This window comes from Somniosus microcephalus, chromosome 14 (assembly GCF_052327205.1).
Source record: "Somniosus microcephalus isolate GS21.2 chromosome 14, FLI_Smic_1.0, whole genome shotgun sequence".
Lineage (NCBI taxonomy): Eukaryota > Metazoa > Chordata > Chondrichthyes > Squaliformes > Somniosidae > Somniosus > Somniosus microcephalus.
Genome location: NC_141000.1, coordinates 84,809,615 through 84,825,637, shown reverse-complemented (window position 1 = coordinate 84,825,637; position 16,023 = coordinate 84,809,615). Strand labels below are relative to the sequence as shown.

Genomic DNA, 16,023 nt, shown 5'->3' with positions numbered 1-16,023 from the left:
AATGGAAAATGAATCAGTTGCTATTGTAATTCTGAACACAGGATATGTACTCAAATTGGAAGTAAGTGACTAGTGGTGTCCCACAAGGATCTGTGCTGGGACCTCAATTATTCCCTCCATTTATTAATGACTTAGATAACACAATAGAGAGCCATGTATACAAATACACTGATGACACAAAGATTGGTGGTATACTAAGTAATGTAAACGGGAGTATAAAATTACAAAGAGACATTGATAAAGTAAAAGAGCGGGCAAAACTGTGGCAGATGAATTGCAAAGCAGTTAGGTGTGACATTTTGGACCAAAAAGGATCAGAGTTTTATTTAAATAGTGAAAATCTAGGAACAGTGGAGGGCAATAGAGATTTAGGGGTCCATGTACATAGATCTCTAAAATGACATGGTCAGGTATAAAAAATAACCAAAACGGCAAATGGAATGTTAGCCTTTATAACTAGAGGGTTAGAATATAAAGGGGAGGATGCTTTGCTACAGCTATACAAAGCCCTGGTTAGACTACATCTGCAGTACTCTGTACAGTGCAGAGCAGATTCACCAGAATGTCACCAGGGCTCCAAGGGCTAGCTTATGAGGAGAGATTACATAAACTAGGCTGTTATTCCCTGGAATATTGAAGGCTATGGGAGATTTGATTGAGGTTTTTAGGATTTTGAAAGGAACTGATATGGTAGATAGAAGGAAACTTTTTCGGCAGGTGGGGGAGTCGAGGACAAGGGGATATAACCTTAAAATCAGAGCCAGGTCATCCAGGAGAGAAGTTAGGCAACACTTCTTCGCGCAAAGGGTGGAAGAAGTGTGGAACTCTCTCCCACAAAAAGCAGTAGATGCTAGCTCAATTAATAATTTAAAATCTGAGATCAATAGGTTTTTTCTAGCCAAGGGTATAAAAGAATATGGAGCCAAGGCAGGTAGATGGAGTTAAAATACAGATCAGTCATGATCTCATCGAGCAGAACAGACTAGAGGGGCTGAATGGCCTACTCCTGGTTCCTATGTTCCTAAAAAAAGAGTTGCAGTCTTGACAGTACAGAGATGATTTTCTGAATATAAAGCAGGTGGGTGAGATTCTTAATGGTAGCGTGCATTGAGAATATTGGCTTTCTAGATGCCTTTATCTTATGTTGTAAATACTCTGCAGTAAACAGCATATTAACTAAAATTTATGGCACAATATCAGTACTGTAGGCAGTGTTGTTTAAAATACTAATATAGTGAATATATTTTATTTTATGTGAAATTATAAATAAAACAAATCATCATGTTGATCATAGTGTTAATATGATTGCTGAAAATAATAGGATTAATGGCATTTAGACTATCGTGATCTTTTCATAATGATTATTCTACTGGCAGTTTCATGCCATATCTATATTTTAAGAGACCATTAAAAATGTAGGAACAGTATTTGTTTCCTGGAACTAGAAACTCCATCTGTCCTCAGTGGATTAACAAATTTAGTATTCGGTGTCAATCTCATAGCTATTTGAGGGTTTAATTGCTTCGGGCTACTCTGTTAATAGCTAAAACATCTAAACATACAACAGTAAGCTGAAAATAGTACAGGAGATTCATAGGTCCTGCACCCTGACCCCTTCAGATCTTCTGGAATCAATTTCACTTAAGTGTTTGTGGTGGTGCTCCCAGCTGTATTTACAGTGACACCGTGCTGGATGCAGGAAAGGGGAATTATTGTGGCAGACAGTGACTGAAGAAAAAAGTTCAACAAAAAAAATGGAATCTCCTATAGTGTCTATGATTAATTGCATCAGACAAAAATGAAGGGAAAGTAAACACTATGTGCAGGTATAAATCTGCAAGCAAATGATGAAGCAGCCTAGCACCCAACCATCTGTTTCATAGTGATTGAAGTTGAGTTGATGCATGAGATGACTGTGAAGAGGTCGCCCTCCACGTCGCTTCATGACATCACCCTACTGATGTCAGTAATGGGGTGCGGAAGGCAAAAAAATGTTCAAAGCTATTGGCACAAAGGCTCAAGAGATTCCAAGTACTGTACCAGCAGAAAAAAAATGAAGAAAAGCAAGTCAGTAATATATACAACTGTTTTAATCTTTTTGGCCCCTTTAATTTACTTCCAGGTAATGTTCAGCCCGACTTCCAAAGAATACCTTGTATATGCACGATGTTTACAAGTGGTGAAGATTTGTGTAATGGTTGGAAACAAACACGAGGCGATATAATGGCTCTGCTGCATCATTTGAACAACAGCAACTATTCTTCAAAAGTAATTAATTGACTGTGGAGCACATTGACTATCCTGAGGATGTGATAGGTGCTGTATAAATACAAGGGCCTAGAAATTGAGTTTGCGCTGCGCCGGGGCTTAACGCCGGAAATTTAGCGCCGGTGCTAAGTCGCGCTGTGCGCGCCAAAAATTCAGTAGCGCCGCGCCCAAACGGCTGCCGGCGCTACTGAAGGCTGTTTGCGCCTGAAAACTGGCGCTACGCGCCGCATTGCGGCGCTACGGCGCCTGATGCGGTGCGGCAGGCTCGAGAAGTGCAGGCCTCTTCCTTCAGTTAAGGAGGAGCTGCCTGCACCCGCCCGCTGGCCGGTTAAATCGCCACAAAAATGAGCCCGGCACCTCGGGGAAGTGCCGGGCTCGCAGCCGAGAAGCATCTGTTCCGCGGGGGGGGGGGTGGGGGAGTCCGGGGAGGGAGGTGCGGGCAGGCGGCCGGCGGGAAAGCGGCCGGCCGCCGCTCCACCTTTATGCGCCGGCGCAAAGTCGTGTAAGACTCTGTTGCCAGAGTCTTAGTTGCGGCTGCCACGGGCGAGGCGGCCGCAACTGAATTTCGGCGCTGGGGCCCGTCACCACGGCAACCGGGACGCTGCGCACACCGATGACGTCATCGGTGCCGGTGCAGCGCTACCGGTGTAACGCCGATGTTGGGCCCTAGTCAATTTCAAAACCGGCTGTAAGTCCAGCGCAATGCCCTCTAGCGCCGCAAAATGGGCGCTAAGCCCACTCAATTTCTAGGCCAAGTTCTTTATTATTTCTATAATGCAGTTCCCACCTGTTTCAGGCACCATCATATAATGCATCTCTAATAAACGCTTCTTGTAAATTGCCTATAACTGACGTTAAATTAATGGGCCCATAATTTCCTGGTTCTGACTTATTTCTTTACATAGGCATCACCGGTCCTTGGGAACAATCCCAGACCTTAATTGTGCTGGAGGTGGCAGAAATGGTAGAAGATGATCTGTTGAATACGGAGGCTGATGGGATAGAAGGCGAGGACAAGGGGGACCAAATCATGGTTCTGGGAGAGAGGGAGAAGGGATGATGGTGGAAGTGTGGGAAATCAGATGGCCATGGTTGAGGGTGTCCTACACTGTTCCAAAGCAGCTCAACGTTCAAGGAACAGCACCTCATCTTTCTACAAGGAACTTTACAGCCTTCCGGCCGTAACACTGAGTTTAACAGCTTTAGACCTTAATCACCGCTCCCATTTTCTCTCGGACAGCAGGTGCTGGTAATAGAGGATGACTGCACCAGAGCCACTGGGAGTGGAGGAGATGTGGGCAGGTGCTTGGGGTGGGGGTCCCTTATGGCCAGTGGGTGGTTTGCACTCCTGGCGTCTACCTGTCTTTCTTCTAGAACAAGGGGTCACAGTCTCAAGATACAGGGTAGGACATTTAGGACTGAGATGAGGAGAAATTTCTTCATTCAGAGGGTGGTGAACCTGTGGACTTCTCTACCACAGAAGGCTGTGGAGGCCAAGTCACTGAATATATTTAAGAAGGAGATAGATAGGTTTCTAGACACAAAAGGCATCAAGGGGTATGGGGAGAGAGCGGGAATATGGTATTGATAGAGGATCAGCCATGATCATATTGAATGGCGGAGCAGGTTCGAAGGGCCATATGGCCTACTCCTGCTCCTATTTTTCTATGTTTTTGCCATACTCCCGGGCCATGGGAGTTTTCTCTTTGCCAGATTTTCTATGTTTTCCTACCCCTACTGTAACTATTTCCACCTCCACTGGACTCATCTTTTGTTTCTATACCTGTCTCATAATCACTTCCTTTTTGCCTAACACCATCATCACTTTTGTCATTTCAGCTCCCACCCTATCACAGACCTCTCACTTTTGTTCCTTTCCTGCCCCCTTTTCCCTGGCTCTGTGCTTGCTTAAAAACTGTTAGGAACACAGGAACAGGAGCAGGCCATTCAGCCTCTCGAGCCTGTTCCGCCATTCAATGAGATTATGGCTAATCTGTACCCTAACTCCATCCACCCACCTTGGCTCCATATCCTTTAATACCTTTGGCTAGCAAAAATCTATCCATCTCAGGTTTAAAATTATTAATTGAGCTAGCATCGACTGCTTTTTGTGGGAGAGAGTTCCACACTTCTACCACCTTTTGTGTGAAGAAGTATTTCCTAACTTCTCTACTGAATGGCCTGGTTCTGGTTTTAAGGTTATGTCCCCCTTGTCCTAGATTCCCCCACCAGTGGAAAAAGTTTCTCTCTATCTACCCTATCAATTCCTTTTAAAATCCAAAAAACTTCAATCAAATCACCCAGGGAATACAAGCCTAGTTTGTGTAATCTCCTCATAATTTAATCCTTGGAGCCCTGGTAACATTCTGGTGAATCTGCACTGCACTCCTTGCAATATATCCTTTCTAAGGTGCGGTGCCCAGAACTGTACACAGTACTCCAGATGTGGTCTAGCTAGGGGTTTGTATAGCTGTAGCAAAATTTTCTCCCCTTTATATTCTAGCCCCCTATTAGCCTTTTTGATTATTTTCTGTATCTGACCACTATATTTTAGTACATTTAGTCAGATACATCCGTGTACATGGACCCCCTAAATCTCTTTGGACCTCCACTGCTCCTAGATTTTCACCATTTAAATAATAGTCGGACCTATCCTTTTTTGGTCCAAAATGGATGACCTCATACTTAGCTGCATTGAAACCCATCTGTCGCAATTTTGCCCACTTATTTAATCTATCAATGTCTCTTTGTAATTTTGTGCTCCCGTCTACACTACTTACTATGCCATCTATCTTTGTGTTATCAGCAAATTTGGATATATGGCTCTCAATTGTGTTATCTAAGTCATTAATATAGTAAATAGCTGAGGCCCCAGCACAGATCTTTGTGGGGCAACACTAGTCAGGTTCCTTCCAATTTGAGTACATACCCATTATCCCTACTCTCTTGTCTTCTACCGCCTAACCATTCTCCTCACCAGGTCAATAAATTGCCTTCAATTTCATTAGCTTTAATTTCCACTAACAGTCTCATATGTGAAACATAATCAAATGCCATCTGGAAGTCCATATAAACTACATCCATAGATATTCCCGTCTACTAATTTAGTTACTTCCTCAAAAATTCAGTTAGATTAATTAGGCTTTATAAATCCAGGTTGGCTCTCTCTAATCAGCTCAGATTGTATTCATCTCTAACACCTTCCAGTTCTGATGAAAGGTCATCGACCTGAAACTTTAACTGTTCCACGCGCCACAGATGTTGCCTGACCTGCTGAGTGCTTCCGGCATTTTCTGTTTTTATTATAGATTTCCAGCATCCGTAGTACTTTAATTTTGTAACATTTATGTAGTGCTTTTAACGTAAAATAACGCCCAAGGCACTTCACAGAGACAGATTTTTAAAAATGGCTCCTAACCCAAAGAAGGAAATGTTAGGATGGTCAAAGAGATGGGCTTTAAAAGGGTCACAAAGGAGAGGGAGGTAGAGAAGTGGAGGCATTTAGGGAGGGAATTACAAAGCATGAGGCCTTGGCAGCTAAAGGCACAGCTGCCAAGGGTGCAGTGAAAGATGGAGGGAATGCACAAGATGTCAAAGTCAGAGGAATGAAGAGATTGGCGGGGGGGGGGGGGGCATTGTGGGGCTGGAGGAGGCTATAGAGATAGGAAGCGGCAAGGCCATGAAGGGATTTAAACATAACGAGAATTTTAAATTGAAGGCATTGATGTCAATGTGGGTCAGCAAGGACAGGGGTGATGGGGGTGCGGGACTTGGCACAGCATTGGATATAGGCAACATGATTCTGGATGAACTGAAAGTTTACAGAGGGTGGAGGATGGGATGCTGGCCAGGAGATTGTTGGAATAGTCAAGTCTGGAGGTGACAATGACATGAATGAGGGTTTCAGCAGTAGGTGGGCTAAGGTATGGGCGATGCCAGGCAATGTGACAGAAGTGGAAGTAGGTGGTATTTGTGATGGTAGAGTATATGCGGTCAGAAGTTCAGCTCAGGATCGAATATGATGCAGAGGTTGCAAATGGTCTGGTTCAGCATGAGGCAGTAGCAGGAAGGGGGGGTGGAATCGGTGGCAAGAGTACGGAGTTTGTGGCAGGGGCCGAGATGATGGATTCCGTCTCCCAATGTTTATCTGTAGGAAACTGCGATTCATCTAAGACTGGATGTCAGACAAGCAGTGGACAGGTGAAGAGAGGTGGTGGAGAAATACAGCTGGTTGATATCAGCATACACGTGGAAGTTGGCCCTACGTCTGCTGATGATGTCACCAAAGGGCAGCATGCAGTTAACAAAGAGGAGAGGGTCAAGGATAGATCTTTGGTGGACTCTGGAGGTAACGTTGCAGGGGCGGGAAGAGAAGCCATTGCTGGATGTGCTCTGGCTACAACTGGATAGGTCAGAGTAGAACCATATGAGGGCAGTCCCACTGAGCTGGACAACAGAGGAGAGACCTTGGAAGAGGGTGGCGTAATTGACCATGTCAAAGGTGGCAAAGTGATTGAGGAAAACAGGGATGGATAATGCACCATGGTCACAGAGGATGTAATTTGTGACTTTGCTTAGGGCCAGTTCAGCATTGTGGTAGGGGTGGAAGCTTGATTGGAGAGATTCAGGCAGTTGTGGAAAAAATGGGATAACACATTCTAAGACTTTGGAGAGGAAAGGGAAATTGGAGATAGAGCAACAGTTTGCAAGGACGGAAGGATCAAGGGTGGTCGGTTTGAGGAGGGAGCGATGATGATGGTTTTGGAAGTAAGTGGGACAATACCTGAGGAGAGTGAATCATTTACAACCAGATAGCATGGGGCAAGGAAAGGAAATTGGGTGGTTAATATTTTGACCAAATTTAACTTCATAAAATGAACTTTGCAAACACTGTGTAGTTAACTCGGACATTGGAAGTGGAAGTACCATGTACTGAACACAGTGTGGAATGATTGATTAATAATTTAAAATATTAGATATAGTCAATATAATACTGAAAAGGAAGTTTAAAATTAAAAAATCTTCATTATTACTGTTTCTGCATCTCATTGCCAGAACCATCTTATAAATTCTAAATGTGAGCAGGTCATTGCTGCTCATGAAGTTCCTTATAATCGTCCAGTAAGAATATAATACATTAAACATCTTTTAAAGTTAAAGGCATAAAAGTATAATGCTGAGCATGCAGAATACATGCATGTTCAAAACAAACAAGCTCAGACAAAGCAAATGTGATCCTAAATAAATCAACAAACAAATTTAAAGTGAGATAAAGAGGAAAAAATAGCCTGTACAAATCCTGCAGGGAGAAAGAAAAGGGGCTCAAGGGGATGAATACAAGAAGTTGCAGAAATACGTTAAAAAGGTTTTCAGAGAGGCAAAGATGGACCTGGAAAAAAAGCACAGCAGTTGTGGCTAAGCGCAATAGTAAAAAAAATCTTTCAGTATCACATCAAGTCAGAAAAGAGGTGAAAGCCATAAAAGACGTAAATGGACTTGAAACTGAGAATAAGCATACAACAGTAATATTCTGGGAGCTTGGCGTGCAAAAATTGGCTGCCGTGTTTCCTACATTACAACAGTGACTACACCTCAAAAAGTACTTCATTGGCTGTAAAGCGCATTGGGAATTCCAGTTGTCGTGAAAGGCGCTATATACTGTAAATGCAAGTCTTTCATTCTTTCTTTCTATTCTGAATGACTACTTTTTCCAAGTATTCAAAAGGGAATACATGAGCGACATGTCCTCTCCAAAGATATCCCATGTAAAATCAATGACTTTGTTATAAATGAGATGCAAGTCCTCGATAAGCTAATTGGGTTCAAAACAAATAGATGCCCAGGGATACATGGTATTTATCCCAGAGTGCTGCAAGAGACTAGGGAAGTGATTTGTGAAGCACTGACAATCATTACAAGGGAGCCAAAGAACAATGAGGAGGTACCAGAAGATTGGAAATAGACCAACATGGCACCCATATTCAAAAAGGGTGACATGCCAAATCATTAATCTTACGTCCATTCAAGGTGAAATTATGAAACTGGTTATCAGGAGTAAACTTGAGCATCATCTGTACATTAATAACCTAGTTAACAGTAATTGATATGGATTAAGAGTGGAAAGATCCTGCCTCACCAACGATTTTCTCTCCTGAGTATATCACTTCTGCCATTAACTAACGGCTGTTCTCCACCTAAGCATTTTATAGGTTATTCTATTTCTTTTCCTGTGTGTGTGGTCAATCCCTTATTCTGGTACTTTTCAAATACTGTTCTTCTGTAATATCTTCCAGTTCCAAGGAAGAACTCCGTACTTGAAACATCAACTTGTGTTCTCGCGATAGATACTACCTGACCTGCTGAGTGTTTCCAGTGTTTAAGGTTTTTGTTTCAGATTTCCACCATCTGCAGTATTTTGCTTTTTGTTTCCAGTGTTAGAGGGCTGAGTTATGAGGAAAGACTGGTGAAACTTGGGCTTTTCAGCCAGGAAAGGAGGCGACTGAGAGGTAATTTCATAGAGGTATATAAGAATAGAGAAACGGGTAGCATAGTGGTAATGTCACTGGGCTAGTAATCCAGATGCCTGGACTAATGATCCAGAGACGTGAGTTCAAATCCCAGCAAATTTAAATTCAGTTCGTTAAATAACTTTGGAATTTAAAAAAAGCTAGTATCAGTAATGGTAACCATGAAACTATCAGATTGTCATAAAAACCCATCTGGTTCACTAATGTCCTTCAGGGAAGGAAATCTACCATCCTTACCTGGTCTGGCCTATATGTGACTCCAGACCCAAGGCAATGTGATTGACTCTTAACTGCCCTCTGAAATGGCCTAGCAAGCCACTCAGTTGTAACAAACCGCTACGAAACACAATAATAAGAATGAAACCAGACGGATCACCTGGCATCGACCTTGTAACCGGCTACAGACACGGCAACGGCACGCCCAGTCGACCCTGCAAAGTCCTCCTCACCAACATCTGGGGACTTGTGCCAAATTTGGGAGAGCTGACGCACAGACTAGTCAAGCAACAGCCTGACATAGTCATACTCACAGAATCATACCTTTCAGCCAATGTCCCAAACTCCATCACCATCCCTGGGTATGTCCTGTCCCACCGGCAGGACAGACCCACCAGGGGTGGCGGCACAGTGGTATACAGTTGGAAAGGAGTGGCCCTGAGTTCTCAGCATCGACTCCGGACCCCATGAAGTCTCATGGCTTCAAGTCAAGCATGGGCAAGGAAACCTCCTGCTGATTACCACCTCCCTCAGCTGATGAATCGGTACTCCTTCATGTTGAACATCACTTGGAAGTAGCAGAATGTACTTTGGGTGGGGAACTTCAATGTCCATCGCCAAGAGTGGTTCAGTAGCACCACTACTGACCGAGCTGGCCGAGTCCTGAAGGACATAGCTGCCAGTCTGGGCCTGCGACAGATGGTGAGAACCAACACGAGGGAAAAATCGACTTGACCTCGTCCTCGCCAATCTACCTGTCGCAGATGCATCTGTCCATGACAGTATTGGTAACAGTGACCACCGCACAGTCATTGTGGAGACGAAGTCCCGTCTTCACACTGAGGAAGCCCTCTATCCTGTTGTGTGGCACTACCACCGTGCTAAATGGGGTAGATTCAGAACAGATCTAGCAGCTCAAAACTGGGCATCCATGAGGCGCTGTGGGCCATCAGCAACAGCAGAATTGTATTCCGCCACAATCTGTAACCTCATGGCTTGGCATATCCTTCACTCTACCATTACCATCAAGCCAGAGGACCAACCCTGATTCAATAAGGAGTGTAGAAGAACATGCCAGGAGCAGCACCAGGCGTACCTAAAAATGAGATGCCAACCTGGGGAAGCTGCAACACAGGACTACATGCATGCTAAAAAGCAGAAGCAGCATGCTATAGAAAGGGCTAAGCGATCCCACAATCAACGGATCAGATCAAAGCTCTGCAGTCCTGCCACATCCAGTCGTGAATGGTGGTGGACCATTAAACAACTAACGGGAAGGAGGAGGCTCCATGAATATCCCCATCCTCAATGATGGTGGAGCCCAGCACGTGAAAGCAAAAGACAAGGCTGAAGCGTTTGCAACCATCTTCAGCCAGAAGTGCCAAGTGGATGATCCATATCGGCCTACTCCTGAGGTCCCCATCATCACAGAAGCCAGTCTTCTGCCAATTCGATTTCCTCCATGTGATATCAAGAAACGGCTGAGCACACTGGATACAGCAAAGGTTATGAGCCCTGACAACATCCCAGCTATCGTGCTGAAGACTTGTGCTCCAGAACTAGCTGCACCTCTAGCCAAGCTGTTCCAGTACAGCTACAACACTAGCATCTATCCGACAATGTGGCAAACTGCCCAGGTATGGCCTGTCCACAAAAAGCAGGACAAATCCAATCTGGCCAATTACCGCCCCATCAGTCTACCCTCAATCATCAGCAACGTGATGGAAGGTGTCATCAACAGTGCTATCAAGCGGCACTTACTCACCAATAAACTGCTAACTGACGCCCAGTTTGGGTTCTGACAAGACCACTCCTCATTACAGCCTTGGTCCAAACATGGACAAAGGAGCTGAATTCCAGAGGTAAGACGAGAGTGACTGCCCTTGACATCAAGGCAGCATTTGACCGAATGTAACATCAAGGAGCCCTAGTAAAACTGAAGTCAATGGAAATCAGGAGGAAAACTCTCCACTGGCTGGAGTCATACCTAGCACAAAGGAAGATGGTTGTGGTGGTTGAAGGTCAATCATCACAGCCCCAGGAGTTGCTCAGGGCAGTGTCCTAGGCCCAACCATCTTCAGCTGCTTCATCAATGACCTTCCCTCCAACATAAGGTCAGAAATGGGGATGTTCGCAGAAGACTGCACAGTGTTCAGCACTATTCACAACTCAGATAATGAAGCAGTCCATGCCCGCATGCAACAAGACCTGGACGACATTCAGGCTTGGGTTGATAAGTGGCAGGTAACAAATCGCGCCACGCAAGTGCCAGGCAATGACTATCTCCAACAAGTGAGAATCTAACCACCGCCCCTTGACATTCAATGGCATTACCATCGCTAAATCCCTCACCATCAACATCCCGGGGGTCACCATTGACCAGAAACTTAACTGGACCGGCCACATAAATACTGTGGCAACAAGGGCAGGTCAGAGGCTAGGTATTCTGTGGTGAGTGTCTCACCTCCTGACTCCCCAAAGCCTTTCCACCATCTACAAGGCACAAATAAGGAGCGTGATGGAATACTCTCCACTTGCCTGGATGAGTGCAGCTCCAACAACACTCAAGAAGCTCGACACCATCCAGGACAAAGCAGCCCACTTGATTGTTACTCCATCCACCACCTTAAACATTCACTCCCTCCACCACCGGCGTACCATGGCTGCAGTGTGTACAATCTACAAGATGCACTGCAGCAACTCACCAAGGCTTCTTCAGCAGCACCGCCCAAACCCGCAACCTCTTCCACCTAGAAGGACAAGGGCAGCAGACGCATGGGAACACCACCACCTCCAAGTTCCCCTCCAAGTCACACACCATCATGGCTTAGAAGTATATTGCCGATCCTTCATCGTCGCTGGGTCAAAATCCTGGAACTCCCTACCCACAGACTGCAGTGGTTCAAGAAGGCGGCTCACCACCACCTTCTCAAGGGCAATTAGGGATGGGCAATAAATGCTGGCTTTGGCAACGACGCCCACACCCCATAAATGAATTTTTAAAAAAGCAGGGAAATGTAAAGAGCACACCAAACAGCAAGAAATTGAACTTAGGGAAGGCTTTAAGGCTTCAAAGTCCCAAAAATAATGAAACAAAAGTTATTGACAGACCTGCTTCCATCTTTACCCAAGTGCAGCTTATGTTTCCTTTAAGTAGTGTTGCAAATGGCTGCCTCCCAATCTGTACTGCCCATGGTTTGCAGGTGGGTTGAGGAAGCAGCAGTGACAGCACTGATTGACATGAAAAGCATTTGGGTCTTAACAACATAATAGGACACTGCTGGTTTAGGGTGGGAGAGATGGCCGCATAAATCGAGGCCTGGCAATCACAACGGGCAGGCCTCTGGTGGTAAGTCGGCAATTGTTTTTCTACTGCCCCAGCCCTGGTCGTGCCAAAAAACGGGCCGTTACAGAGATACAAATCGGCCCCAAAGAGTGATCAACAAGTAGAAAAAGCTTCCATATAGAGTAACACAGGGCAGAAGAGACTCTGGCTAAGGACACAAGAAAAACCATCTCAGCTGGGTTGTGCTAACACTGTTTATTACAAGATCAGCGGCAATGGTAACAAGGCAGGATATTTTCTTTGACTATCCTTTTACTTTTCATGTGTTGTATAAAGTCCTTCACTATTTCCCTTTATGGTGCTACCAGTATTTCTTCATACCCTCTCTTAGCCTTTAAAATATTTTTTGCTTTCCCTCTATATTTTTGATACTCTGCTTTATTTTCTTTTGCATTATTAATCCACAATTTGTCATGTGCCTTTCTTAAGCCTCATTTTAATATGAATTTCTGTACTTATCCAGGGAACTCCAGTTTTTTGCTACACTTACTTTTTGTTTTTGTGGGAAAATGTCTATTCTGTACCCTAATCATCTACTGTTTGAATATTTCCCATTGTTTGTCCATTGCCTTATTCTTTGGTGGCAGGGCTCACAAGGGTGCAGAGCATCAGAGATAGCATTCATGTACTGTAGAGACCACTGAACCTGATTGCCATCTCCTGACTGACAAGGTGCACTGCTGTCCTTAGGGAAGGGTGCTCTGGGTGTCAAACATTCATTTCATGCAGCAACACGTCCACTACGCCAACCATCAAACATCTGGGTAACATGTCACTTGCCCACAAACTTGTTTTATGCATTCCGTACTGTGTTTACTTTCAATTCATTTATGCCTGGCATTTCTTTCTATTTCACCAATCACTTCTTCCCCCCTCACAGCTTTGTCAAAGGCTGATAAATATTTCAAATCTAATTTGACCTTTTATAAACACTAAAACAATATTTGCCCCCTTATGCATCTGCATACCTTTAAGTGGCCACATCTCTTTAAATTTGAGCTGCTAACAGATTTTTCACCTGCCCCATTAGGCTAGCTGCCAGCACAAGGCTAAAACTGTTTATTATTCATATGAGCTACAATCGCAGAATTTTGTAGCACTAAAGGAGGCCATTCAGCCCATTATACCTAAGCCAGCTTTCTAAAAGAGCTATCCACTTAGTCCCATTCCCCTGTCTTTTCACCTCAGCCTTACATATTTTCATTTCAAATGTTTATGTACTTCCTTTTTAAAAGCTATTATGGATTCTACTTGCACCATTCCATGGCCGAACAAAACTTTGGCCTAGAAATTCGGTATAGCTGCATTTGGGGCGCTAGTCCTGGCGATGCGCAAAGTTTAGCGCCAGGCACAATTTAGCGCCACCTAGTGCGATATTGGGTTGCAGCGCCCCTAAAGGTGATTGCGGCGCTAAATCAGGCGCTGCACGCTACTCTTAAGGCGCTAACCCGGTGGCGTAACCCAATTTCGCGGCGGCGGGGCGCAGCGAGGGTGCTGTCAATAATCACTTTCCCTGAGACACACTGGCGCCGGCCAGCTGTTAAAGGGGCAGGTCAATTGGCATCACCAGACACACTCACTGCCTTGTAGGCCTTCAAAGCGGTGGGAGCCTACCTGTGGCACACCAGCCTAGCAAGACATGGAAAGGGTGAGGCAGAGGGCAGAACGCCTCACTGATGGGCCATTGGATGCTTTGGTTGGCGCAGTGGAATCAAGGCCAAGGAAGATGGTCGGAATGTGATTTATGTTTTGGACAGTCTCCCGGGTGTGAGAGGCAGTTATGTGTCAGTGTATTAGTTTTGCTTTCTGTTGCCATAGCTTTCTCATGTTTGAAGGAACCACATTTTGTGTAATGAAACACTTTCTTCATTTACAATGGCCATGCCTTCTATTTACATGCATCTTGCCCTTCACAGGCTTGGGGGTATCAGACCGGTTCCATTCCTGTTCTTGGAATGGCAGCAAACATTCCGTGAGAGGGGCCTAGAAGCTACTTCTGATCAGCCTCTGACGCGCAGCCTGAGAAGAGCCGCTCGCGTAGAAGTTCAGGCCAGCAGGCATCTTCTCAGCCACCGACAGAGATGTCCTGCACCTTATCTGAGGCTGCAGATTTGGCTGAAGCAGCTGGCACAGCTCAGTCACCACCTCCTTTCTAAATCGCAGCCTTCTGACACACTGCTCCTCCGGCATGTTCATGTAGGAAAACTGCTGTCGGAAAACCCTGCCAGCGTACGGTCTGCTGTGGCGACGTCTGTTGGCCCTCCTCTGTCTGGCCATGCCCGTCCCCCTCTCCCAGCGTCTCAGTGCCCTTTCCAGATGATTCAGCAGCAGGACGTCCCCCTCCAATGCAGCCCCCATAATAAGTGCCCACAGGAAGGTTCCCCGTTGTCAAGGCTCACCAACAGCAAGGTGATGGTCAGAAGGCTGAAGATCGTCTGGCTGCACTGGCTCAGTGGTCAAATGGCTCTCAGTGTGCAGCTCAGCAACTCTTTGTAGCTCTCGAGGAAGTTGTGCTCCAAAAATGGCTGCCGCTTTTAAACCACACCAGTCCCCTTTAAATAATGCTCCTCCAGCCCGAGAGCGACTTGGTAAGGTCCAGGTAAGCTGTCACTATTAGCGCCAGGCGCTACGGAGGGGGGCGCCACTGAATTTCCGGTCCGGGACGCCCAAAAGGCATTGCACACTCAAATGACATCATAATCAGCCTGCGCCCATGAGCGGGCGCTAAGATTTAGCGCCGGCGCTAAATGCATGCTCAATATGGGGCGAGGCGATAGGCGCCTTGCGCCTGCCCGGAAATTGGCTAGCGCCCCACTTCTCGGCCTCTTTAGGCATTAATCGGTGGCGCTAACAACCAAATTTCTCCCCCTTTGTGTAAAAAGAATTCTCCTAACCTCTCTCTTCAATCCTTTGATGATTATGTTAATACCCTTTAGTTACCGACTCACCAACCAGTGCAAATAGTTTTCTCTATTTCTCATCAATTTTCAACACCACTATTAGATCTCTTTCTCTGATATATTGAACAGAGCCCCAATTTCTCTAGTCCCTTCTCATAACTAAAGCCCATGAAAACTGTCCTTTAGGACAATTTACCAAATGGTATTTTCTCTTTACATAATATAGTACAGGCTGTAGTCTTCATTAGCAGGTTGCCAACTTTATACATAAACCTGCAATCCCCAAAGCAGCTCATCACACCATTAAGACAGGTATCATAAAAATCAAGCTCCTGTGCACCTCCACAAAATAGAAACTTTTTAAAAGGTATTGACGGACCCAATCTAAATAACATATAATATTCACACACAAAAGGGGATTCTTGCATTCTTCAAAACATTAAAATTTTACTCACCTCATCGTAATAAAATCTGAAATCTGCTCTTTTTGACCTCATGTCCCACAACACAACTGTTCCACTTTCAAATCCCATGAGGAGCTGCAACAGGAAATTGAAGAAATATAGTCAATTCCAGATAAATATATATGCTTCAAATCTAACTAATGTGGGGACACAATGCACTATTTTACGAGTAAATATTCGTGCTGCTTAGCCGCAGCACTGTGCATATATGTCTTAGTAGTATAGAAACTGCAAAAGAAGAAAAACGTCTGGCAAATGCATATAATTTTATACTTATTATGTCAGTGTTATGAGACTAGAGA

The 16,023-nt window shown here is 44.9% G+C and overlaps 1 protein-coding gene across 2 annotated transcripts in view; it reads right to left on the bottom strand.

Moving 5' to 3' along the window:
• The window catches only part of stxbp5l (syntaxin binding protein 5L), a 583,450-nt gene that overhangs the window by 233,016 nt on the left and 334,411 nt on the right, over positions 1–16,023 (bottom strand). For both annotated transcript variants that reach the window (XM_086006840.1, XM_086006841.1), the window contains exon 7: positions 15,713–15,796. In XM_086006840.1, coding sequence (XP_085862966.1) covers positions 15,713–15,796 — 84 coding nt within the window. The remainder of the gene's footprint in view (positions 1–15,712; positions 15,797–16,023) is intronic.